General features: G+C 50.0%; 1 protein-coding gene across 4 annotated transcripts; it reads left to right on the top strand.

Annotated features, from left to right (window-relative positions):
- Positions 1-1685: 1685 nt before the first annotated feature.
- On the top strand, positions 1686-21701 carry KCNE3 (potassium voltage-gated channel subfamily E regulatory subunit 3). Of its 4 annotated transcripts, none has more exons than XM_038416151.2 (3): positions 1686-1814; positions 15975-16060; positions 18577-21701. In XM_038416151.2, the coding sequence occupies exons 1-3, from the start codon at positions 1698-1700 to the stop codon at positions 18902-18904; spliced, it is 531 nt and encodes a 176-aa protein (XP_038272079.1). In that variant the 5' UTR covers positions 1686-1697; the 3' UTR covers positions 18905-21701. The 4 variants fall into 4 exon arrangements, with proteins under 4 accessions (XP_038272079.1, XP_038272137.1, XP_038272089.1 ...); XM_038416209.2 differs by having other exon boundaries at positions 1695-1814; positions 18573-21701; XM_038416161.2 differs by having other exon boundaries at positions 1710-1814; positions 15854-16060; positions 18573-21701.
- Positions 21702-25873: the final 4172 nt, after the last annotated feature.

The raw sequence follows: 25873 nt of genomic DNA, 5'->3' as shown, positions 1-25873 counted from the left end.
GCTAGATTGTCGGGCTCAACGGGTAGTGATCAATGGCTCCATGTCTAGTTGGCAGCCGGTGTCAAGTGGAGTGCCCCAGGGGTCGGTCCTGGGGCCCGTTTTGTTCAATATCTTCATAAATGATCTGGAGGATGGTGTGGATTGCACTCTCAGCAAATTTGCGGATGATACTAAACTGGGAGGAGTGGTAGATACGCTGGAGGGGAGGGATAGGATACAGAAGGACCTAGACAAATTGGAGGATTGGGCCAAAAGAAATCTAATGAGGTTCAATAAGGATAAGTGCAGGGTCCTGCACTTAGGATGGAAGAATCCAATGCACCGCTACAGACTAGGGACCGAATGGCTCGGCAGCAGTTCTGCGGAAAAGGACCTAGGGGTGACAGTGGACGAGAAGCTGGATATGAGTCAGCAGTGTGCCCTTGTTGCCAAGAAGGCCAATGGCATTTTGGGATGTATAAGTAGGGGCATAGCGAGCAGATCGAGGGACGTGATCGTTCCCCTCTATTTGACACTGGTGAGGCCTCATCTGGAGTACTGTGTCCAGTTTTGGGCCCCACACTACAGGAAGGATGTGGATAAATTGGAAAGAGTACAGCGAAGGGCAACAAAAATGATTAGGGGTCTAGAGCACATGACTTATGAGGAGAGGCTGAGGGAGCTGGGATTGTTTAGTCTGCAGAAGAGAAGAATGAGGGGGGATTTGATAGCTGCTTTCAACTACCTGAAAGGGGGTTTCAAAGAGGATGGCTCTAGACTGTTCTCAATGGTAGCAGATGACAGAACGAGGAGTAATGGTCTCAAGTTGCAATGGGGGAGGTTTAGATTGGATATTAGGAAAAACTTTTTCACTAAGAGGGTGGTGAAACACTGGAATGCGTTACCTAGGGAGGTGGTAGAATCTCCTTCCTTAGAGGTTTTTAAGGTCAGGCTTGACAAAGCCCTGGCTGGGATGATTTAACTGGGACTTGGTCCTGCTTTGAGCAGGGGGTTGGACTAGATGACCTTCTGGGGTCCCTTCCAACCCTGATATTCTATGATTCTATGATTCTATGACCCTGTATCCGGGGCCGTGGCAGAGAGCCGGGATCCCAGGCCCCGGGGACGTGGCAGGGAACCGGGACCCTGAATCCGGGGCCGTGGCAGAGAGCCGGGATCCCAGGCCCTGGGGACGTGGCATTGAGCCGGGACCCTGCATCCGGGGCCGTGGCAGAGAGCCGGGATCCCAGGCCCCGGGGATGTGGCATTGAGCCGGGACCCTGCATCCGGGGCCGTGGCAGAGAGCCGGGATCCCAGGCCCCGGGGACGTGGCAGGGAACCGGGACCCTGCATCCGGGGCCGTGGCAGAGAGCCGGGATCCCAGGCCCCGGGGCCATGGCAGGGAACCGGGACCCTGTACCCAGGGCCATGGCAGGGAGCTGGGACCCATGGCCCCGGGGCTGCTGGCATATGGCAGGGGGCCGGCACCCCTCACGTAGGGGGACATGGCAAGGAGCCAGCGGGGCCCGGGGGGCGTGGGGTGCCCCTTGGGCTGAGGCACCGGAGGGGGGCAGGGGCTCGTTGCCAGAGGCTGCAGGGGCAGGGACACGGACCGGGGAGAGGAGCCCCGTGCCCCGAGCTGGGGCAGAGGCGCCCCCCGGCGGCAGTGTGGGGCAGCAGCAGCAGCAGGTGGCCCTGCCCCGGGACGGGCGGTGCCGATGGCTGCAGCCGGGGGACGCTGCGCTCCCCTCCCAGCCGCGGCGGGCGGGGCCGGGGCCGGGGCCGGGGCCCCCACGTGCTGCAGCCACAGCCGGGCTGCGGGGAGCGAGCGGCGGGTGAGTGCGGGGCGGGCGGCCGGGGCGGCCGGAACAGGCGCTGCGCGGAGCCACGGTCCGGGGGCTCGAGAGGTGCCGCAGGATCCCCGGGTGGGGTCTTCCCCAGGGAGCTCCCGAAGCCCCTCCCGGGAGACCCCCCGTCCCGAATTCCCCCCAGGGAGCCCCCGTTCCCTGCCCTGGGGACCCCTGACCCCCCCGGGAGCCGCCCTGCCCCGGGGCTCCCCCGATCCCCCAGGGCTCCCCCTTCCCTTGCCTTGGGGACCCCGACCCCCCCGGAGCCTCCATCCAGTGCCCCAGGGACCCCCAAATCTCCATTCATCTTCCCCAGGGAGCCCCCATCTGGTGTCCCAGAGGATACTTGACTCTCCCTCCTTCCCCAGGGGATCCCCGTTCCCTCTCCCACACACACGCTGTCCCAGGAGACCCCTGACCCTCCCCCCTGCACTTTCCCTATGGAGCTCCTATCCCCTGTCCTAGGGGACCCTCCAAACCCCCTGCACATTTCCCCAAAGATCCCTTACCACCTGTCTTCAGATCTCACCTACTACCTACTTCTTGACCCAGGGTCCCTCACCTATCCCCCTCACCCCGTCCCCAGATCCCTCCCACCCTGCTTCCCTGTGCCCCAGCCCCCTGTCCTTTTGCTGCAAGAGGCGCTGGGGGAGGGGGCTCAGGGAGACCCAAACTGCTCAGGGGACTCCCAGGGGTGACACCTACCTGGTGTGTGTGAGCTGGGGGAAGGGGGATTTGTCCTAATGGAGACGTTCTGGCCCTGTGTGTGTTGTGGAGAGTGCCTTTGCTTTGGAACTGGGTGATACAAAGCCAGAGTGGGTGTAGATGACACAGATGCTGGGGTGAGGAGCGTATCCGAACAAAAGCACCTTTTCAGGCGCTTAACTTCTTTGCAGAAAGTTTTAACCTTTGGGCTAAAAATATTGTCATCCTTGTTGGCTCCCGAAATCTGAACATCCTCTTGAGAGAGCTTGGCAAAGCCTTGTTAGCCAGCCTTATAGTAGCAGGGCGAGAGGAGGCATTTTTCCCTGAAGACTTTTCTTAGGGTAGAGGTAACTCTCGGACTCTTGGTGTGCAGGCACTGCGGAGTCTGAAGGGGGGAATTGGTTGAATAATTATTAGTTGTTAGTTGAATGTCCTGTCTAGAGTGTATGCAGGACTGCCCTCTACTGGATGGAGTGAGAACCACTCAACTGGGTCATAAACATTATGCTGCTAATGGAGATTCTCCTTTAAGATCTTTGGGAGCAGGGACTGTTTTGTTTTGTGTTTGTATGGGGCCTAGCACAATGAGGTCCTGGTCCATGACTAGAGCTCCTGGGCACTATCATATACAAATAATAATAAAAAATGGTCTGGGCTAATGCTTTGGGAGCAGGAGGATCTGGATTGTCACATGTCACAGTGAAGTTCAAAGTAGCCATGGCGTGGGCACTAGGAAATCCTAGGTGACTATGGTTTTGTTACAGGAGACTGGAAATACTTTATTGGGCAAATGTAACTTGAACCAACATGGGCCAATCAGGTGAGTTAGATAGGACCTTCAGTAACAAAAGCATAAGCCTCTAACAATTGAATAAAGAATTAAATCCCTTAGGGCTTGTCTAGGCTCAGATAAAAGGTGTGTTTTCAAAACATATTGGTTAAAGCAATTTAGCCAACGTGTTTTCAAACCCTAATGTTGTGGACGGACCAAGAGGTATTTTAACAATTCCAGCTAACACACATTAAAATCCAACTTGTCCTCTCCACAGCAGGATTTTAAAATGTGTCAGCTAACTCGCTTTAAAGAGATGCCTTTTATGCCAGTCTAGATGTACCCTTGATTAGAAGCCACAGACTCTTCAACCCCTTCTGTGAATCAGCCACAAGAAGGGAACAAAGACCGACTTGCAGGGTTACTGAGGGTGATTATGTAGATACCTACCCCATGTGGGTCGCTACCCTTGAAATGAACTGTGTATTTCAATGATTAAATGCTCATGTACATGTAAAGCCTGGCACCATGTGCATTAGCGAGTGACTTAAACAAAATTCCCAGCCTTCAAACCCCTGTGATGTTCGGGAGTGTTAAAAATCCAAATGTTGCAAGTCCCTGCCAGGTCTAGCTCCTCAGTAGCAATCTGGGAGAGTTACCTGCTGGTGCCCTGCCGGTCCCCTCTGCTCAGAGGAGGGTGGTGGAAAGGAACTATGGCTAGACACTAACAGGAAAGGAAGCGAGGGGAGAAAGCGGCCATGTGAGCTGGGATGGGAACCACTTGCCTGGGTGGTGAGGACCTCCAATAAAATGTGTTCGTCAAGGGGCATCGGCAGCACACAGCATCTCCCAGGAGTGGGAGGGCGAGTCCACCCGCCTCTCCTAAATCGGGGGTTTCGGGAGAGGAAATCACCATATGAGGATAGATGCTAAATTGAGTTTCCTCTGGGAGAATGGGGGAGGATGTGGATCTTTCCGATGTTTCTGTCAAACACCTGCGGAAATGAAGCTCTAGGACAGGTATGGGGTCATCACTGAGGCAGAGTTTAACAGGGGTTGCCTCTGGGTTGGCAAAAAATAAACCCCATGGTTCCCTGATAGTGTAGATTCATAGATGGTAATAATAGTGAAAGTGCTTCCCTAGGCAGGGCTCAGCTGTTCTTAACCACTCTGCTGTTGAATCCTGCTCTGAGCGGTGTTAGGGAGAAAAATGCCTGAGCCCTGTCTACACTATGGCTTCCATCCTCGCTCCTGCCAGTGGAGCTGGGCCACTGTAGAATTCCATGCTTGATTTCTGCCAGCATAGTCCAGGCTAGAAGGATCAACCCTGGAATTTTATGGGAGGGTTTAAATACATTATGACAAGGGCGCTGGGGTTACAGTCCTCTGTCTGAAAGAGGGTGGACTTCATGGCGACAATCCACTGAGCTGGCAACAGGATAGGGTACGCAGGTAGGACCGATTGCGTTGCCTGTATTTCTTCCCACCGCGGAATCAGAGTTTGCAGGAAAGCCACCCAATTTTCTGTAGCAATCGTTATTCAGTTTCTCATAACAACCCCCCACTCCCGTGGCTCCAGTCCAGCATTTTAGAGCTGCACAATTACGTTTAGCCTCACCTTACATTCCACACTCTCACAACCCAGTTACCGCCTGACTTAGCCGTAATATCCAAACAGTCTCATAGCGCCAGGCTGGGTACAAACACTTAGCGAGAGATGGTCCTAGCTAGGGGCACAGATAGGTGAAGTTACTTGCCCAAGGTCCCTTATCAGATTAGTGGTAGTGGAGGAGAACCCAGATTGCTTGACTCATAGTCTGGGTTCTCCTCCTGGATCTACCATTAAGCTGCAAATGCTTTTTACGGGCATTGCAGTGCGGGGGGGGGGGTCTTAAGGAAGGTTTTGAAGGAGCAGAAAGTAGCAGCTGGAATCGGGCTGAATATTTTTCATTAACATTTTAATCTTCCCCAAAATGTGACCAGCTCTGTGATGTGGTTGAAAATCAGGCAAAAAAATTAAAATAATTCCAGCCAGTGGTAGCAGAAACCTTTGAGGCTGGCGTTGTAGGCAGAGTGGACGGAGTGCTGCTCTTTGAGGCATTAGTAACCTGATTGTTACCCTTACATTTATTTTTGTGTGATGGGCAGTATTTTTTTTAACTGACTAGGTGTTTTCTCCCCTTTTTACAATCTGTGGTTGGAGCTGATTAATGACCTTTGCACTGCTCTTAATTATATTTTTATGTCAGATTTTGTTACATTTTCACTCATATATCTGGAAGCAGTGAAACCCTATTGAAATCCCCATTTGCTTTTTAGAGATTTTGACTGAATTACTTATAGTCCAGTTACTCAAATGAGATTATCACTGTGCCTGCAGCAGCCGGCAAAGTTAATTATTTCCAGACACATTTATTGGGAAGGGCCCACTTCCTTCACAATGGCTGTAAAGGCGTTTCGGGGGGGAAAAGCATATAGTGGTGGTAGTTATCACCACTTGACCTCGCTGTTGCATAATTTATTTTATTACCAAGGGTGTCACCGGACATGACTGCACAGTTTTACTGCCATAACTGGGTTTCAGTCTTAAACTGAGCATTCTCTTCTTTAACACGTTAACGTCCTTTTAAATGTTTTTGCAACCCCCAACTGTTTAATTCCCTCTCAACTCAGCAGTGTTTATTTGTCCAATAGCTTTTTTTAACTTTTAAGGGTTTTTAAAAATTAATTATTTTTTAAACTGACATTTTTTTCACGGGCTCTAAGCTTATTGTTTGTTTTTTGCACTTCTTTTTTAACTTTGTTCACTTTGCCGCAAAACTGTACTCACTAAATATAGTCCTGGAAGGGTGGCTGCTTTTTACTTTGGATTTATGCAGATAGGTAATAGACATTGTTTTCCTCCTGCCTTTTTTCAGGAATTTTTGAACATTTCAGTGGCATTCGAAGGACCACTGCAGTGCTCTGCCATGCATTCTTTTTTTTCTCTCCAGTACCACTCTTGGGAGTTCCTTTTTTCACCCAATCCTAGTTTCCCTGTAATACTTCTGGGGCGTCCCTTAGATTTAACCTGCTTTTCCAATGTGGTGCTCACTTTATGTTTAAACCGTTAAACCCTTCCAATGCCATTTCCTTTAACACTGGGTTGCACCCCTTACTCTAAGGGGTGTATACATTACCTGCTCCAGATGAGGGGATCTGAGTCATGGCACCACTTTGTTGGGTTTCTCCTGAGATCTCTTCCCCACGATTCCCCAAGAACTCAGTTTGACTCCAATCTTGTCACTCAGGTTCCTTTATTTGGCATACGGCCCAGTTAGGCTGAGTTGTTCACACTCAAGCATGGGGTGTGTATAGGGCGTACCACACATCCAAAGTTACATAGTAAGTTTCTTCCTTTATATACATTTACACTTTATATGGCATTTACTGTGTATTGCATTACCCATTTTGGGATTGGCACAGTCACTTTCCAGAAACCAATTCCTGTACAGTGTGCACTGTCCATGCGCAACTTACTCTGTACCTCATCTTATGTTCCAGGCTTAGCTTATCCATTATCTTGTCCATTATAAATGGTTTCCTGGGTGTTCCCCCTTATCTTAGCTAGTCCAGACATTCTGTTTCCAGCCTGCTGATTCATTTACCTCCCTAATCCTTTCTCCTAAGAAATAAGGCTTCCCCCATGTTGTATTACTCATGTCAAGTGAGGCCCACAACTCTCTTGTAGATCCATCCTCTGAAAGCCCCTTTCCTTCTCTCCAGGGGACATTGTAAAGGTCAAAAGTATAATTGGGTTAAAAAAAGAATTAAAGAAGTTCCTGGAGGATAGGTCCATCAATGGCTATTAGCCAAGGTGAGCAGGGATGCAACCCCTGTTCTGGATGTCCCTAAACATTCAACTGCCAGAAGCTGAGAATGAACAACAAGGAATGGATCACTCAATACTTGCCCTGTTCTGTTCATTCCTTCTGAAGCATCTGGCACTGGCCACTGTCAGAGGCAAGACACTGGGCTAGATGGATCATTGGTCTGGCCCACTATGGCTGTTCAGATGAAGTAGGAGATTCAAGATCCGCTGCAATAAGGGCTTTCGAGCTGAAATGAGCGAACATGTAGTTCATAGAAATGCATCCGATGAAGTGAGCTGTAGCTCACGAAAGCTTATGCTCTAATAAATTTGTTAGTCTCTAAGGTGCCACAAGTACTCCTTTTCTTTTTTCGTAGTTCATAGAATATCAGAAGGGACTTCAGGAGGTCATCTAGTCCAACCTCAAAGCAGGACCAATCCCCAACTCCTCAGATCCCTCAATGGCCTCCTCAAGGATTGAACTCACAACCCTGGGTTTAGCAGGTAATGCTCAAACCACTGAGCTATCCCTCCCCCCAAAATGGTTCCATGCAAAGAAGGGCATGACATCCGATCAGGTTTTTATCCTGTACCCTGCAGCCAGCTACAGACTTCTCCCTGTAAAGTCTTCCAAGACCTGAAGAATCATAGAACAGGAAGGGACCTCGAGAGGTCATCTAGTCAGTCCCCTGGACTCGTGGCAGGACTAATTATCTAGACCATTCCTGACAGCTGTTTGTCTATCCTGCTCTTAAAAATCTTCAATGACAGAGATCCCACAACCTCCCTAGGCAATTTATTCCAGTGCTTAACCACCCTGACAGTTAGGAATTTTTTCCTAATGTCCAACCTAAACTGCTCTTGCTGCAATTTAAGCCCATTGCTTCTTGTCCTATCCTCAGGGGTTAAGAAAAACAATTTTTCTTCCACCTCCTTCTAACAACCTTTTACATACTAGAAAACTGTTATCATGTCCCCTTTCAGTCTTCTCTTTTCCAGACTAAACAAACCCAATTTTTCCAATCTTCCGTCATAGGTCATGTTTTCTAGACCTTAAATAATTTTTGTTCCTCTTCTCTGGACTCTTTCCAATTTGTCCACATCCTTCCTGAAATGTGATCCCCCTCAATCTGGACACAATACTCCAGTTGAGGCCTAATCAGAGTGGAGTAGAGTGGAAGAATTACTTCTCATGTCTTGCTTACAGCACTTCTGCTAATACATCCCAGAATGATGTTCGCTTTTTTTGCAATAGCATTACACTGTTGACTCCTATTTAGCTTGTGATCCACTATGATGCCCAGATCCCTTTCCACAGTGCTCCTTCCTAGGCAGCTCTGTGCTGATACTGTGTCGACCTAATGACATCTATCGCTTGGGGAGGTGGCATTACTAAATCGGTGTAGGGAGGCACTTTACGTCAACGGGAGCCGAATTTAATTGAAGACACTTGCACAGCTCAGTGGACTCAGGGCAGCTTACTGTGACCTAACCCTGAAGTGTAGACCAGGCTTCACTTTTCCTGAGGCATTAGAAGGGATTGCAATAATGGGCCTGACAAGTGCCAAAGAGTTGTATGGGATACAGCTTCTTAGCAGGTGACTAAGCCGTTGACATCCCAAGATATCAGTTTACCCTCTGACAGAACAATTGCTGCATTCATGAGAGACAGGGGCAGGTATTCAACTCCACCCCTAGGCAGGACCCTGAATAATGGAGACAATTATCCTTTCCTTTGTTGTGAGAGCTGCAGAAGCTGGTGTCTGGCCCTGGCAGGAAGCTCAAGTGGACCAGCCCTGTTGGCACTACAGAGCCTTGTTGTCCTTTGAGAGGTATAGCTGGGAACTCGTTAGCTTGTGGGATTGGTTGTGAATTGCAGCCCCTCCCAGCTCTAGGTCAGCAGTTCAAACCCAGCCTGTGTTGGGAGTTGGCTGATGGTTGTTACCATCTGATGCCTTACTCAGCCAGCTCTGAAATAAACTCGGCCTTGGTCCTGGGTCTAGGCCACAACAACCACCCCAAGAGGTCAGGGACTTACTTAGTCCTCTTTCCCCCCAGTGGGGAGATTGGTGGGTCCTCTGGAGTATGGCTGGAGCACATGAGTATGTCATCAGTCCTTACTTGCTTAGTTTCAGAGTAGCAGCCGTGTTAGTCTGTATTCGCAAAAAGAAAAGGAGAACTTGTGGCACCTTAGAGACTAACAAATTTATTTGAGCATAAGCTTTCGTGAGCTACAGCTCACTTCATCGGATGCATTCGGTGTTGCATCCGATGAGGTGAGCTGTAGCTCACGAAAGCTTATGCTCAAATAAATTTGTTAGTCTCTAAGGTGCCACAAGTCCTCCTTTTCTACTTGCTTAGTGTGGCTCTTTTCCTCTAGCGGCTGGACCACAGAGAATTATGGCTCTTCTGCTGGCTTTGAGCTAAGAGACCTTCCCCTCTGTGGTAGCTCATCCTGAGCTTCAGAGCTCTGCCCAGCTGAGCTTCCTGTAGGGGCCACCACTTATAACATGATACCCCTGAGCATGTGAGCAGCAGCAGGGCTTGAATCTGCGGCTCTGTGTCAAGCTGTCCTGCAGTGTCTCAAGAGTTTGAATACTAACCTCAGGGCAGTCTGTTAAGAGCCAGGCACAAACTCTAGATTGGTTCTATACACAGGGCCAGTGTTCCCTCTAATTTTTCCCCACCCATGTGCGGAATGAATTTTGTTATGTGCACCAATATGGAGGTGTTGTGCGACACATCACCTTCATATTGGTGCACATAACAAAATTCATGTGATGGGGCTGAGGGGTACAGAGTGTAGGAGGGGGCTGGGACAGAGGGTTGGGGTGCAGGGATGTGAGGGCTGGGGGTGCAGGCTCTGGGGTGGGGTCGAGGATGAGGGGTTTGGGGTGCAGGAGGGTGCTCTGGGGCTATGGTGGGGAGAGAGAACTCCCCCCAGCTCTCTCTCCCCACCGCAGCTCTGAGGCTGGGGCTGTCGGATAGGTGCCCCTCAGCTGTGGCAGGTCTGGGCTGGGACTAGGTTCGGGCTGTCCCTCCCACAACTGCGGCAGGTCCAGGAGCACCCACAGAGAAAAATTAGCGGATACTGCTCAGCAGCACCCACTGGCAGCCAAGCTCCCCCCCCTCACTTGCCAGTGGCCCCGCTGACCAACTCTTCCCCTCCCTCCCGGCACCTCCCGCCCGCCACAAACAGTTGTTCCGTGGCGTGTAGGAAGCTCCAGGAGGGTGGGGGAGGAGCGGGGATGGGGTGCACTTCTGGAGAAGGCAGGGAAGAAGCGGGATGGGGGCAGAGCGGGGGTGGGAAGATGCAGGACGCGGACTTGGTGGAAGGGGTGGAGTGGGGGCAGGGCCTGGGGCAGAGGCGGGGGTCAAGCACCCCCTGGCTAGAGAGGAAGTCGGCACCTTTGGTGCGCCCTGGCCGCGGCGGGTCAGCTGGGCGGGTTACCTGAATGCCTGCCTGGCGCTCAATAAGCTGCTGCCCAGCTTACTTAGCACAGGGCAGGTCGACACTAGAAGCGCTGCATTGGCGCTGTTGCACAAGGGTAGCTGCACCGCTGCAGCGCATCTGGTGAAGACCGTCTGTGCCGACAGCAGAGCGCTCTCCTGTTGGCATAATCACTCCAGCTCCGCGAGAAGCTGGTTTGGACAGCGCTTAGGTTGCTGTAACTTGCGTCACTCAGGAGTGTGCGCCTTTTGCACGCCCCTGAGCGTTATGAGTTGGATTGCTTTACGCGGTAGTGTAGACCCGCCCTTGGATTTCACCAACCAAGTGTAAACTCCTCAGGTGCTATAACAGGCTTAATTAACATGGAGTCACAGACAGTCCCCTTGGATACTCTGATCTGTTTCGCCACCCAGCTGAGGGATCTTTTGTTTATGGCTAGCAATTCTTGCCTTCCAGAGTCCAAGCAGCGTACACAGTTTATTGTTAGGGATTTTTATCCCCTTCGGCACCTTGTGCTTTGAGCTGCAAACTCAGCAGATGGAAGGAATTCACTTGTATGACTCATCTTCATGGAGGGGAGAACAATCAACAAAGTCTTTTGTCCTCTTTAATGTTCCACAATAGTTTGTCTGGTTTTGGTGTCCCTTCCTTGTTGGGCGGGATGTAATACCTTCTGTTGGAGATCAGCACTTTACACTAGTTAATGTCTCTCTCCTGTCTGATGATTCACGGAGACTTTTAGTACAAACGCTTAAATATTACCTTACAATATGGGATATAGACGTTATAAGTGAGATTAATGCGTGCAGCAGCTTGCAAGCATTCAAAGAAGGACATTTTAAATCATACTAAATACTAATAACACACAGGGGAGCCAGACTGAATCCAGCTAGGTACTGGTCAGTGTTTCATAGAGGCCTGGGGACCTTGGCAGGAGCCGGCACCTGGTCAGCCAGCGTCACACTCTGGAGCTAGATGCATGAGCCTCAGCTGTCTGATCTAAAAGACCCCTCCCTTTGAGATCAAAACCAGTAGCTGATTCATAAACCTCATTGTGGTCCAGCTGCTTGAGGGGCACAGAGAGCGACCCCATGTAAGGGTAGGTTAGAGGTGGATGGTGTAAGGATGCTTGCTCTACTGCTACCTCTGTCCATCTACAGAAGGGGCTGTATGACCCCTTTCACCAGCTGGAGTAATTTAAAAATGGCTCATGGGTATAACTGTAGAGGTAGGATTATGCTAGTAAATTTCCCCATGTAGACAAGCCCTTATAGGTGGCATGCTTCCGATGAGATGTTAAACCAAAGTGTCTTCTGCCCAACTCTGGAGGCTGGCCAGGGAGAAGTGACCTTTTACATGGAGCTTTTCAAAAGAGATCAGGGGTTAGCCTCGTACTGTGGCAAATGCCCCCTCCCTCCAGGGTCGGTGCACGCCAGCAGCCCGTAGGAAGCAGTGGTCTTGCTACCAAACTAGGATAGGAGCCCCCTGGCCAGGGCTTCTCCAGCCTCTTCATTATGCAAAGGGTGTGAAACTTCCTGTAGTGGATCATCTTCCCTTGCAACACCCTCCTGCTTCCCTGCTGCTTTGCTCCTTGATCTCTTGAATTCCGTAGACCACCAAGGGGGCTCAGCTGAGCACCTCTGACCGGCGCGGCCGCTGGCAGTTCCTTGGCAGGGCGAGATGCGCGGTTCTAAAGGCAGCTGAGTCTAGGCAAACAAAGGACATTGACCCCGGGGTTTCAGCTCCGAGATGGCATGACTGTAATGCTCCTGGGTGCCGTGGCCAGCTCTGTCACTGACCTGGGGCAAGTGCCTCTTTGTGCCTGGGTCTAGCTTTGTAAAAGAGATGTGATGTGTCACCTCAGCAAAGGGGCAGTGCAGGGACATTCGTTAGTACAATTAGTGACAGGTGTGTCTCCCTGTGAGTGTGTTGATCAGAGAGGACCTTAAGCATAAGGACGGCTTGGGGGCCCTGCACATGCTTACAGCTTATGGGCCAGCTTGGTTCCCTTCCTTAGCAATGGGACCAGAGTAAAGGGCAAACCAAGGCCTAATCTCCTGCTCCAGCGATGGGGCTGCTGTTTGCAGCTGAAACCTCTTGGCCAAATGTAAAATCCAGATCCAGGGTTTGCCTGCCTGTGTGTCTAACAGGACTGACCTGTTGCTGCTTATTAGGGGCTTGTTATGTCGCTGCTGTGTTTGTAAATGGACTTTAATATTCTGTAATTCGTCTGGTTGGCTAATGCGTTATGAGGCCCTGTGAATTCCTTTAGTGCCTCCTTGGACCAGTCCCTCCAGGTGATCCGTAATAAAATACCATCATTAAATGCTTCTGGGATCCAGTGAAATGGATTATTTGGCAAGAATACGTCTTTAACCAGCCTTTAAGTAGGAGCTGACCAGCTGTTGCAAGGCCAGGGCATGGTTAGCCCAAGCTGTGTTTATTGTCTCTGGTCTGTGTGTAAGGTACGAGCGGAAGTGTTAGCCAGGTTGGGAGAAGGACAAATTCCCATTGATGCTGATGGATGCATGTTGGACACATGGTGCAGATGGTGCTGAGCTTCCGGGGCAGGAGAAGCAGAGGGAACATGATCCACAGAAGTAAAGTCACCAGGAGCCCTGGCTGCATGACATCCTCCCCTTTCTCTACTGTCTGTGTCCCCCTTTGCCTGGGCTTAGTGGTTCCCTCCTTCGCCCGGGTACGGATCGAATGCAGGTGCTGAGCACCCCCTGTCAGTCGTTCCTCGGCTTTTGTGACCCCTTAGTGCTGACACATGGGGGACCAGTGATGCGAGGGAAGGAGAGAGGGCATTGCCATGCACTGACTAATAACCACACCACGATGTTCTGCTTCAGCCTTGGCGAGGGGCTCAACAATGGGCAGCTGCTGTCGTTTGTCTGTGAAGGAACGAAGGGCCGCAGCATCAGTGCAAGTGGATGAAAATCCTCAGGTGGTTGAAGGAGGCCATAACCGCCTCCCCACCCCAGGGTAATCCGCCAAAGCTACTGCCTCGCAATGCAGCAGTAGAGCAGTTGTGAGCCTCTCCATGGATGGAGTTAGACCTGCTTACACCACACCTCAATTTGGCCCAACCGCACCGAAGGAGCTCTAAGCACTTCCCAAACGCTAGTGAGCCTCGCCATGCCCCTATGTGTCGGGGAAGTATTGTTATCCCTGAGTCTCAGATGGGGAAACTGAGTCAGGGAGCGGCGACGGGACTTGCTTTGGGACATTCTGTGGTAGCGCTGGGAATAGAAGCCAGATCTCCTGAAACCTAGGCCTGCAAGTCCGTCCTGTGTGGATCAGCTGACCGGCACAGACCTCGTGTCGTGGAGGGGAATCTCAGCCAGAGCAGCAGTGACTGGCGTGGGTCTGCGTGACCTCTGCAGGTGCACAAGGGCTCTGAGCTGCGCGGGCTTCCGTTGCTCTCACACAACTGCCTGGCCAGCCAGAACGCGGTGCCCCAGCGCTGGCATAAAAACCGGCAGCACCGAGGGCAGGTCTGCACTGAAAATGCTGCATCGGCACAGCTGCCCCTGTAGTGCTTATGTGAAGACGCTCCTACGTCTCTCCCAGTGGCGTAGTTAATCCACCTCGCCGATAGGCAGAGGGTGTTGGCAGGAGAAGTTCTCCCATCAATATAGTGCTGTCTGCCCGAGGAGCTAGGTCACGGGGGTGGATTTTCACATCCCTGAGCAATGTAGTGATGCCAATACAGGTCTGCAGAGTAGATGTGGCCTGAGTCTGGGTCCTTCTCTTGGCCTGGCCCTGTTGGGACGTTGCTGAGAATCAGGACGACGAAGGTCCAACGGTGTCATGGTGGATCCTGGGTCCCAGGAGCCGGTGGGGGTGGCAGTCGTGATGGGGAATCTTGCTCCATTCCTGTTCTCCGGTCTCTCAGCCAGCGGTTGTTGGCAGCCGGTTTCATCCTCTTGGCTCCCCTGCCCCCCGCTGCCTCAGGAAAAAATAAGTTTTTTTTTCTTTTGAGGACCCCAGAAGGAAGCGATGGGTGCAACAACCCTTCCCCTCATTAATTTGTTCACCAGTTAGACCTAATTTTTGACACACCAGTTTTGGTCCATTGATTTTTGGTCCAACCCTTCTCTTGGTTACCGGGCATGGTGTTAACACAGTCCCTGAGTTATATCAACAGGCCTTTTTGTTTGGACTCCTTCCCTCTTTATGTCGTCCCTTTGCACCTTTCACCATCAACATTTATTACTGTAGGTGTGGTGCAGTTGTAGGAACATTCACTCCTTACAGCTGAGCACACAGCAAGGGTATATTTGTAGGCCCAATTAATACAACGGGCTTGATCCCTGGGAGCATCCTCCATGCCCCACAAGTCCTTGGGACTTGAGGGTGTTCGGCCTCACTCAGCAGTTGGAAGGAGGTTCAAACCCTAGCAATTAGCTGTGATTAACTCCCTAGCTCGAGCTTTGAGTGCCCAACGCTGCCCCACTCTACAGTGTTTTTCCGGGGGGGGGCAGTTTAACTAGAGGGGTGCGCACTTTGGTGCTGCTGTGGGATGAGTATATTGCACACACCAGGCACTCCTGGCATCCCTCCATTCCCCTCCCGCAAGGCCCCTGTGTTCACACCTTCAGCCTCCTTTATTTCCGGGATTCCCTGCACCTCCACTCACACCAGGGGCTCACCTTTCCCCAGATTCACTGTTCAGTTAGTTTGACTCTTACATTCTTTCTGGTTTTCTTAAAAAATAGCAATATGTTGGGAAGGAGAGACCAGCTCCAGGCTGGGGAGCAGGTAGAACCGGAGCAGATTCAAAGCGTAGCCCCTAAGCAAGCCGAAAGCTTTTCTGAAATCTCGGGAGGTTTGATCAGGTGGTTGGTTTGTTGCATTACAACAGTGCCTTGCGTGACCTTGTCCCAGGTGGGTTGTCTGCTGGGATTGAAGCTCTGAATCAAAAAGCGTCAGTCTCTCCTGCTTGAGTTAAATGATCAGATCCGTTAGTTCAATGGCTGTAGCACCGCCACAAATCTCTGTGGTCTAGCCACCGGGGGGGGGGAGGAGGCGGGGCAGAGAGCCACACATGGCATGGGTTAAACTGGGGCCCCAATGTAAGATCAGGGCCCCGTTGTGCTCGGCACTGTACAGACGCAGAACCAAGTAGTTGGTGCCTGCCCCAGAGAGCTCTCCCTTTTTAATGTTTAGTTTAACTGAATGATAGTGCTGCTGAGGGGTGCCTGATCGACAGCCCTGGAGGCTCATCCTCTGTCCGTCTGCAGGATGGGCCCCGTGAACCAGCTCCTCCGCCTCACCCCACCAATGGGCCGAAGGTAGAGGGCTATCCACGCTGTAGACCAAGTCATCTGTGGACGTCTGTGACTTCTTGTGTGTCCATTTCAGATCTCTGTATCTGTCCATCTCCACAACGGGACGGATGCCAACACCACATGGCCCCTTTGTCTCGCTCTTTGGATGGGAGACGCTGTGTAAGTACAAAGAATTTACCCTGGCTTACCTGACATGGGGTTAGGCCCCCAAGGATGACTGCTCTCTGGCTGCCCCAGCACACGATGGACAGGGGCTGATTGTGTGTCTGTCTAGCCAGCGTCTTCCACTGGTGCCCCTCCCAGGCTGAGAGCACAATGAAGGGAGCGTGCTGTCAGCACTGTAGATCACCCAGCTACAGGGGCCATGTGGATGGAGGTGTAGACCTTGCTGGGTGGTCTACTCTGTGCTGCACTCTGCTCCAGGGGCCTTGTCAAGGCTGAATCCCCACTCTGTCACTTTGAGTACAGAAGGTGGGGGCCTGCAAGGATTTTTAAAAATGAATACTTGCCACTCCAGGCTTGTATTAAACTCCCAAGGTTACAGCTTTTCTCTGACCTTGGCTTGGTAAATGCTGCCACCACCCAAATGCAAAAAAAAGCCCCTTGGGCTCAGGAAGGTGCACTTGGGAATTCCTTCCTGTGGGGTACCCTCAAGCCCTTTTACCCCACTTTTGGGGAAGAGCTGAGAAAGAAAACAAAGGAAATTAGCTATTGCTACCAGCTAATTAAACAACATGCACAAACCCCTTAGGACACCAAAAATCCAATCTTGTTCTTAAAAAAGATAAATTTTATTAAAAACAAAAAGAAAGGAAATACATTTGGAACTTAGGCTTTTTGCTAAATCTTAAAAAAAACAATTACAAAAATTAAACATCAAGATAGCTCTCTTGAGGTTCAGCTTAAAGATTACAAGCAAAATAAAAGCATCTGGGGTTAGCACAGAGAAGATCCACAAAATAAAGAAATAAACCTAATCGCGTCTATTTAAACATGCCCTGTCCAATGATATCTTCTAGGTATGGAAGATGAATTTTTATACCTGGTTTAAGCCTTACATTCCTGCTTATAGCATTGCTGCTCCGTGTCTCCTTCTCCAGAGAACAACAGACAAAGTACTCCACAAGTCCTCCTTTTCTTTTTGTGGATACTGACTAACACGGCTGCTACTCTGAAACCAGACAAAGGGAAAGTTTCTCTCCCTATTTTAAAAAGTTCTACCTTCCCATTGGCTCTTTTGGTCAGGTGCCCATTTTTTTTTCTTTACCTGGGGGACTTTTTAAGCCTTTACAGGTAAAGCAAGTAGAGAACAGCTACGAAGAGGGATTTTACAGCTAACTGGCTGGCTGGGTGTTTATCGAAGGGAGCTACCCCCCGGACTTCTGGGGACCGATCTGTAGCTTGTCACTCTTGGTGGAGGGAAAGTCCCCAGGGTGGCTACAGAGAGACGATGCAAAGCAGGGAGCAGAAATACGAGGAGAACCTCTGCTGAGGCCCCCACCTAGTGAGGGGTCACCAGAGCTTTGGTGTAAAGCACTGTGGAAGACACAGGCTTGAAGCAGGCCTCGGGGTGGAGACCCTGAACCTCCTCGGAATGACAGGCCCAGTGCTACAGGCCCAGCCCAGCCCTTCCTCCTTCCGAGGTAGGTCCATTGGAGCGTTGTGCAGTTTAACAGCTGCTCTTGGATGCTGAAGATCGTGTGGCATATATGATGGGGGACAAGCCTTCCAGCTGCGCTAAACCTGAATAGCTTCCTCTCCCACCAGGCCTAAAGAGGCAGTTACTGTCAGTGGGCTCTGCTTACTGCCCCCCCAACCTCCTGTACATCAAGGCATAGGGCTGGTGGATCCGTGTGGTCTCAGACCCTCCTGCCCCAGTAGCACCCGACCTCAATCCATCGTCAGAGCCATGCACAGAGAGCCCCTGCACAGACCTGATCTGTAAGGCCTACCCCAAAACTTCTCTACAGACTCCACAAATCCTGTGCCCTCCACCCTGCAGTGGACCTGTTGTGACTACCTTGCTGCCAGGGCCCACAGCAGCCCCAGAGGAAGGGAGCAGGATTTCCCTACGAAAGAACAGGGGTTTTCCAAAGCGCACATGGCCAAAACGTCCCCATTGTGTCTGGTTGCTGTGCTCTGCACCAGAGGTGGCTCATCTCAGTGGCGCTGCGATTCTGTGGCTGGTGATACATAAGCTTTAGGATCCTTCGGGGGAAGGTGACATCACAATGTTATGTTATTTGGGATCTGCAGTTTGATCCCATCTCACCAATATGCACAAGTTGTACGCTGGTGCTAATCAGCCAGCATGACCGCAGGGCCTGTCTTGCAGCAGTGATGCTGTGTGACTTATAAGCTCCCTCAAACCGTTGTGAAATAAACTGCAAAGAGTCCAGGTCAACTGACTCAGGCTTGTGCTGCAGGTCTAAAACTAGCAGTGTAAACATTTGGACTCAGGCCAGACCCAGGCTCTGAGATCCACCCCGACGCCAGGTTTCAGAGCCCAAGCCCGGACGTCTACACTGCTATATGTAGCCCTGCTGTGCAATCCCAAGTAGTTAACTTGGGCTCTGAGACTCGTTGCAGTGGGTCCTTCTTTACTGTGTATGTGCTCTCCCCCGTCCCGCCAGTGAAGCCTGACTGAAGTCACTTTTCCCCCTTTATCCAGGCAGAAAGTTTCCTGGGAATTGTGAGGACATGGAGGTGGGGAACCTGACGGAGACGTTATACCAAAGCCTGCACTCATTGCTGAAGGCCCTGAACCAAACACTTCATGGTGCCATCCTGTGCCCACCAGACCAGGCCACGAGGTGGACGAATGGCAGTCACATCAAGCTAGCCAGCAAGGACGACTATTCCTACACGTACATCTTGTTCGTGATGATTCTGTTTGCCGCCACAGTGGGGAGTTTGATTCTGGGCTACACCAAATCCAGGAAGGTGGACAAGCGGAGTGATCCCTACCACATATACATTAAGGACAGGGTGTCTATGATCTGAGCAGGGCAGGAACCCTGCTGCAAGGACATGCACAGCTACCGGCATCTGCCTCCTGTAGCAAGAGAAGCCCTTTTCCCTGGTCCAGTCAAACTCTTCTCGGAGGGACCAACACACGGCTCCGTCTTGCTAAGAGACAGCCACGTGGACACATTTAGTGCAGAGGAGCACTAGTAGGCATGATATTGGACATGGGCAGAGTGCGCCAATCTTAGAGGCCGCAGAATAGTCATGTGACGGCTCTGGACGCTCTCGAGCAGGCCCATCCTGGATCACTCTGCACCAGTTGTGAAGTTCCCACCAACGTCGTCCTCCTCCAAAGGAGCATCTCTGTTTACGCCAAAGGGCATGGGGATAGGCTGATGGAAGATCTTAAGTGTATCCCAGAATCCTTTGCTCCAATGCAAAGGAGCATGGGATACACGTGAGCACTGCAAGTTCTTATTTATTGTGATGTTGGACGCCATATGAGATCATAGCTAAATAGATGTGGAAATTCAGGTGCATGGTGCACGCTGCTCAAAAGTGAGTGGGCTCCTGGCTAGGGCAGAGCATGACACAGTTCGGGGACTGGGTGGGAGCACAAGAGGAGGGCACCTCTTGTCTCCACCTAGAGTCCAGAACGTTGGTGCTGTGACCCAGCATCAGCGTGTGAAGATGCCCTGTCAGCAGAACAGAAAATGAATGGCTGGCGGATGAGCCAATCGGATTGTTTAATTTGTCCCTCCACGTCCTGTCAGCCTCTCGCTATGCATGTGCGGCCTGGAGTCTAATGGGGCTCTGAATAGGGAGGCCTCCCAATCTCAGGGCAGCAGCTAGAGAACAAATCTGTGGGGCTCATCTCGAGAGGGGCTGAGCGCACCAGCTCCCACTGATCTCTGTGCTGAGGGCCAAGAGGATCTGTACGCCACAGGGAGTCAAGTTGTGTTCCCTGCACTGGGTAAACAGTTGTGCATTTTAATACATCCATGGCCACCTAACACACACAGTTGTTGGCTACTCAGAACTTCCTGGGGACAGCAGAGATATAGCTCAGTTCCTCCTATTCCAAAAGCACAAGCTTCTACATTTGTAGCTGAAAGAGACTTTTTAGCAATATAGGGCCTATGATATACAGTTATAGTAGTAGGATTTTATGTTTGTATTTTGTATAATTTAAAATGAAAAATAAAGAATAATAATGTACCATGTATTAAATGTATTGGTGTATGATTTGACCATATCCTGCCAGCCACCCTTTCTGAACAGCAGAAAGGAATGGCCTAATGGGCCATTTGGTAAAGCTCCATCAGCCAGAATCTGTGTCTGGGCTGATTTCAAGGCAGTAACAGACGTTTTAAGGTCACCACTTTGTTGTAGGTTTAGCATTTTAAAATAAGTAAAAGAATGCCATGATTGTTTTCATTTGCATTGCGACTTGATGTTCCTGTTCAAAATGTTCTGTGTAAATTAATTCTGTTTTGTGTGTAAATAAGAAATATGTGTGTTAAGAGATAAGTCTGAAGGCCATTGCTGAACCAGATATTCTAGGAAGGAACTAGAAGACAGATGCAGGAGTCCCAGGAGTTTGCAACATGCCCCTATTGAAATGTCAGCGGAGGGCAAATTAACGACTCTAAAAATGAGACAGGCACCTATCAATGGGGACAAAATAGCTGTGATCAAAACCAGCATGGGATAACTCCCTAAAAAAATTAATAAAAACAAAATAAAAAGTAAGGAGGACAATTTAAGAAAACAAGCACTTGTCAAACAACAATTGATGACAGCATGACGGTGCAAAACCCATTGGTCCAATAGAGGAAAATCACTATATAAACAGGGTGCCTAGCCATGAAACTTTGGGTTCGTCCTGCCAAGACTTCCCCGGAGCATCGTGCTGCGACTGACGGAATCCAGCTCCTCCCTATCCATGATCAATCTAGCTGGCCACTAGATTGATCCAGACTCTAAACTGGTAACTATAACATCGACTGGCGGGACAGTGTGTTTGTGGGGGGGGGAGATAGGGGGGATTGAATGCATATGCTAATTGTTGTATCTTCAATAAACGCGGTGTATTGCCTTTTCCTCTGAAAAAGATCCCGTGTGCTTCTTATAAGCATAACATTTTTGGTGGAGAATTGCAAAATGGGGAAGACATGCACTGTGATTGTTGAACATACTGCTAAATATTGCTAAAAGGTATACCATACCTATAAAGTGATCGATCATTCAGGTGAGCACGCCCCCAGTTGTAGAAGTGCCGGGCTATAGGGGGAGGATTAGAGTCCTTGCTCCAACCCATCTGTCAGGAAAAAACTATACAAATAAGATGTATACAAACTGTCTAGGTATATACACCCCAGGTCCTAGAGGTGCCAGACCATAAGCGGAAGGATTAGAGTCCTTGCTCCTACCCATCTGTCGGGGAAAAATTGCATAGATCAATATACCCTTGTCATAGCAGGATCGAACCCAAAAGGTACGGGCTTAGCGTTTCCCCCCCTCCTGCTCTGTCAGGCAGAGTTTTTAGTGGGTATAGACTTTTTGTGTTTTGTAAGTCCCAGCACAAGTGTGGGCAAATAAGGAGTAGATTTCTGTAAAACCTCACTCGGAAAGATACAGGAATGTGGGATATTGTTGTGATTTCAAAACTTTAAAAAAAATGTTTAAGAAAAGGGACCAGGAGGTGTGGGGGCTAGTTGAGGAGCCCACCCTCCTTGCTAAATTGGCAATGGAACAAAGCCTGTGTCCATGAAAAGGGATAGTTCAGCAAGGAAAGCAGAATCGGGCCCAGACAAGCAGGCAGGCAACAAATTTAAAAAAATTGGAAAACAGATTGGAAGTCCTGAGGTCATAGTGGCAGGAGTAAAGAAAGCAGTAAGTACAGGCATGGGGAATTCAGATCCCTGAAACAATACTTGGAATGGCGAAATCTGAGTTGATGAAGGTGTCATTTTGGGAAATAAGCAAGTGATTTAAGGAAAGAGAGTGAGAAGTTAACTCTGCAGAGGCTGGAGGGAGTTAAGCAGTTGAATGTTATAAAAATGTTAAAAAGGAAAAGTGTTATAGAAAGAAAACTCTTGGTTTCTTTGTAGCCATTCTGAAGAAGAAATGGGCCCTTTACCAAAGGAATGTCTGTAAATAAGCCAGACAAGGAGACAATCTGATTTAAGTAATTTGACTATGAACAATTTAGTCAAATTAACTAAAAGAACATAAGGGGTTTTTACTGGAACTTAACTGCCCCCAAATGTATATAGATGTAATCTATGTATACAATAATGTGTCTATTATTTATATGGATACGTAATTGGTATAGGAACAGGTGAAAAGCAGCAAATAAAAAAAATTGCGTATTCAAAAAAATAAAAATAGATTTACCAGTGGGTAACAAAAAACCCTAAACAGTTAAAGGTGTGACATGTAAGGGCAAATAGTAAAGAAACGGGTATAAAAACCACCTGGAATAATCGGGTAGATATAATCGCCAGACAGCATAACATAGCAGTTGTAACCAAAAGTCAAAAAAAGAATGTCTGTGCTGACACATCTGAGCCAACAGATGGCACCACAAATCACCCTAATCAGATCCAAGAAAACAGAAGTTACTTAATGTAGCCCAGGGGTCTCAAACATGCGGCCAGATTTATTTCCTGCAGCCCCAGATGGGTGGCAACCCTAATCAGATGGTCAGTGGTTGGCTTATCGGCATCCAAGTTGCCTGTTCCTCGCACCTGGCCTTTACTCAAACTACTGGACTCACTGAGTTACGTTCAGTCTCAGTGTAGCCCCCTGAACACCCACCAGGCCTGAACTCAACCTATTGGCCCTTCATGCTTCGTATAATCACACTCCCACTAGTGCATCTGGTCTGTACCAGTTATTGTCTCTTCTGCTGCTCAGCGAAAGCTGCATTGCTGTAGAGGACCCCTGGTGGAGGGTGTATTCGCTATGGTGGTACAAGGGCTAAGGCCAGGTTTAGTCCCTTGTGATTTCACCTATCTCATTTATGGCTTGCATATTGGGTCTCTTTCTAATTTCCCAGATTTCCCCCATGATAGTGTTTGTGCACCATGAGATATTCAGAAATAGGTCTGTCTTGCCACTGTATCGCTAAACGCTTTCCTGCATGACTAAGCTAAGGAGACTTTGCGTTTCTTAAGGGACAGCGATCCAATGTCCTCAGAGTGCTTGATAAACATCTGTACCTGTTAGCCTCACGGTCCCCCCTCGGAGGGAGGGAAGGGTTATTAGCTGCATTGTACAGGTGGCAAACTGAAGCCCAGAGAGGTTAGGGGAACCAGCCTTGGCTTACAAAATGAGTCTCGCATAAGAACATAAGAATGGCCATACTGAGTCAGACCAAAGGTACATCTAGCCCAGTATCCTGTCTTCCGACAGTGGCCAATGCCAGGTGCCCCAGAGGTAATGAACAGAACAGGAAATCATCAAGTGATCCATCCCCTGTTGCCCATTTCCAGCTTCTGGCAAAACTGAGGCTAGGGACACCATTGCTGCTCATGCCCATCCTGGCTAATAGCCATTGATGGACCTATCCTCCATGAATTTATCTAGTTCTTTTTTGAACCCTGTTATAGTTTGGCCTTCACAACATCCTCTGGCAAGGAGTTCCGCAGTTTGACTGTGTGTTGTGTGAAGAGACTGTGTGCAGGGTGAAGATGGATCCCATTGATAGATTGTCAGCTCTTCATGGCAGGGATTGTCTTTTGTGCTGTGTTTGTGCAGCAACTAGCACAATGGGGCCTAGTCCATGACTGGGGCTCCTAGCTAGTATGGTAATACAAATAACAACACATATCCAGCACCTGGCACAATGGACTGGGGCTGTTAGGTCCTACTGAAATTCAAATAAATAATAATAATGTAACCCCCAAGGAAATGACCTAGATTCCTGAGAGGCCCTCCCAGGGAGTTGAGAAAAGGGGAGAAGCCATTTTGGAGTCAGGCTGGAGCCAGCCAGGGCAAGGGCAGCCTGGCTGTGTGGGGAGCTGGAGAGTCCCAGGCCTGCATGCAGGGTTCCCCGAGAACTGGCCTCTAGGGACCTGACAGCAGATCCCTCAGCTGGGCTTTTCCCTCTCCACTGAGGACTCCCAGTTTGTAGCGTTTCCTGGGAAACTTCCCCAGCCAGGCTGAGTTCGCCCCCCAGCTCCCTAGGTGAGCCCAGTCACCACATGGTCAGCTCTGCTCTGGCTGCTAGTCCAGGGCTGCTGCCTGATAGGAGTGTCTGGATTCTGGAGTAGGAGACGACAGTTTGGATTTTAGTACAGTTGTGTAATCTGCACCCCTTCGTGGTGAGGGGAAATCCTGGGACCGAAGCAGCCTGATTCCTGCCTGAAGAGGATCCCTGCCAGCAGAAATCAGCCCCTCTGCAGTGACTGAGGAGTCCAGAGTCATCTCTGAACCTGAGGATCATTCATGGAGTTTGTGAGTGCACCATCTTTTAGTCAGTCAGTCAGGGAATTCGTTTTGGGGACCCCCTACTCCCTGAACTGTGCCCTCAAACCAGGGAGCGAGGGTTTGGGGATTTTATAACCTGCTGCATATTAAACCTGTGGAGGAATTTACCACCTTCTCCCACTTGTGAGTCCTTTGGGCTGTACTGAATGCAGTCAGCCATGCCGCTAAACCACTGCAGAGAATTTTGTGGCCATAGGTCATCAAGGGCCCCAACAAAGTACGCGTACCAACGGGACACTAATCTTATATTTGCTCCATCAAGTCACGTGACTGGGAAAAGTCACGGGTATTATCAGCATGGGCACTGGTGATCCTAAAAATAGTGTTTTACCCTGTTATGTTATATTTGTCTCCTGTTTAATATAATTATTGTGTTTGTGTTATTTCTTGAAAGTCTCCAACTATCTGGCAAGTAAGTGGGGGTTACCCTGAGGTTAGAATTTTCCTCCCAAGCTGCCCTGGTGACCTTGCCAGAAAGGAGCGAGGGGCGTGGAGGCACCGCCAAATAAATTCATAGGAAAAAAATAAAAGTACACCCTGCTGAGTGAGTGGCAGGATCCAGAAGAACCCAGACCTGTCCATCAACCTGTAAGCAGATTGGCCTCTCGGGTGGAGACGGGGGTGCTACAATAATAACAGATTTGAATTGCACTGGGCATAAGGCCAGAAACCTATGCCATAGGGGACCAGTGGGGTCAAGAACCTAGCCCTGGGTCTGTTATTGTCTGTGTCCTTAGCTGCTCTTGTCGACACAGAGCTGAACCAGGGGTATTTTGGTGGCGCTCCCTCAGGGGCTACCTGTATTGTTGGCAGTTTGCAGGTGAAATACAGTCCAGAGCCGAACTTGCCGTGCCCTACAGCCTGGTAGGTTTGTTTCCTGCCATGGCTCTGTGTTTGATGCGGCTCTCAGGAGGTCAGTGAGAACTTTGCATTCCCATGAGTCACCCCATGGCTTGAGCAATGCAGAGCGGGTGTGTTTTTCCCACAGAGAAGGAAGCCGAGTTGTGGATCATTTATCCTGTGGCCTCTGCATGGGGCAGAGAAAAATAAATCTTTCCAAGTGTCTCAGACTTTTATCATCTGCGGGCACCTGAGGATTTGTTTTTGCAAGAGCTTTTAACTCGTGAATGTTTACCTCCTCATCAAATGTCACTCAGATTTGCTCGGCTTTCTCCCCGGCCAACTATGAACCTTCCAGCCTGCACTGCTTGGGCTGTAGGAGCTGGAGCTCCCCTAGTGTCAGTACTGAGCCAGTGGGGCTAGGGGGCGCTATGCTGCTGGACCACCTGCCGGAGGAGCCGTAAAACTGAGATCCCAACCAGGGGTGGTTCCTGAAGAACCCACTCCACTTTTTGCCAGAATTGGGGGGTTACCCCCACTCTCCTGGCCCAATTTCATGGTAGGGAATGAATGAAGGGTGGGCAAAGCAGAAGATGGGGTAGAGAATAAGGGAGGGAAGGAGGTGGGACCAGAGAACGAGGAACAGAGATGGAGGGAGGGAGACACGCA

The sequence above is a fragment of the Dermochelys coriacea genome, chromosome 1, assembly GCF_009764565.3.
Source record: "Dermochelys coriacea isolate rDerCor1 chromosome 1, rDerCor1.pri.v4, whole genome shotgun sequence".
NCBI classification, from domain to species: domain Eukaryota; kingdom Metazoa; phylum Chordata; order Testudines; family Dermochelyidae; genus Dermochelys; species Dermochelys coriacea.
This window is presented reverse-complemented; position numbering and strand designations above follow the sequence as displayed.

Coding starts and splice junctions, on each gene's coding strand:
- KCNE3 (XM_038416151.2), top strand. CDS start 1,698: ATGGCTGCAGCCGGGGGACGCTGCGCTCCCCTCCCAGCCGCGGCGGGC. Junction 1,815..15,974: donor CTGCGGGGAGCGAGCGGCGG/GTGAGTGCGGGG, acceptor TGTCCATTTCAG/ATCTCTGTATCTGTCCATCT. Junction 16,061..18,576: donor CTTTGGATGGGAGACGCTGT/GTAAGTACAAAG, acceptor TTATCCAGGCAG/AAAGTTTCCTGGGAATTGTG.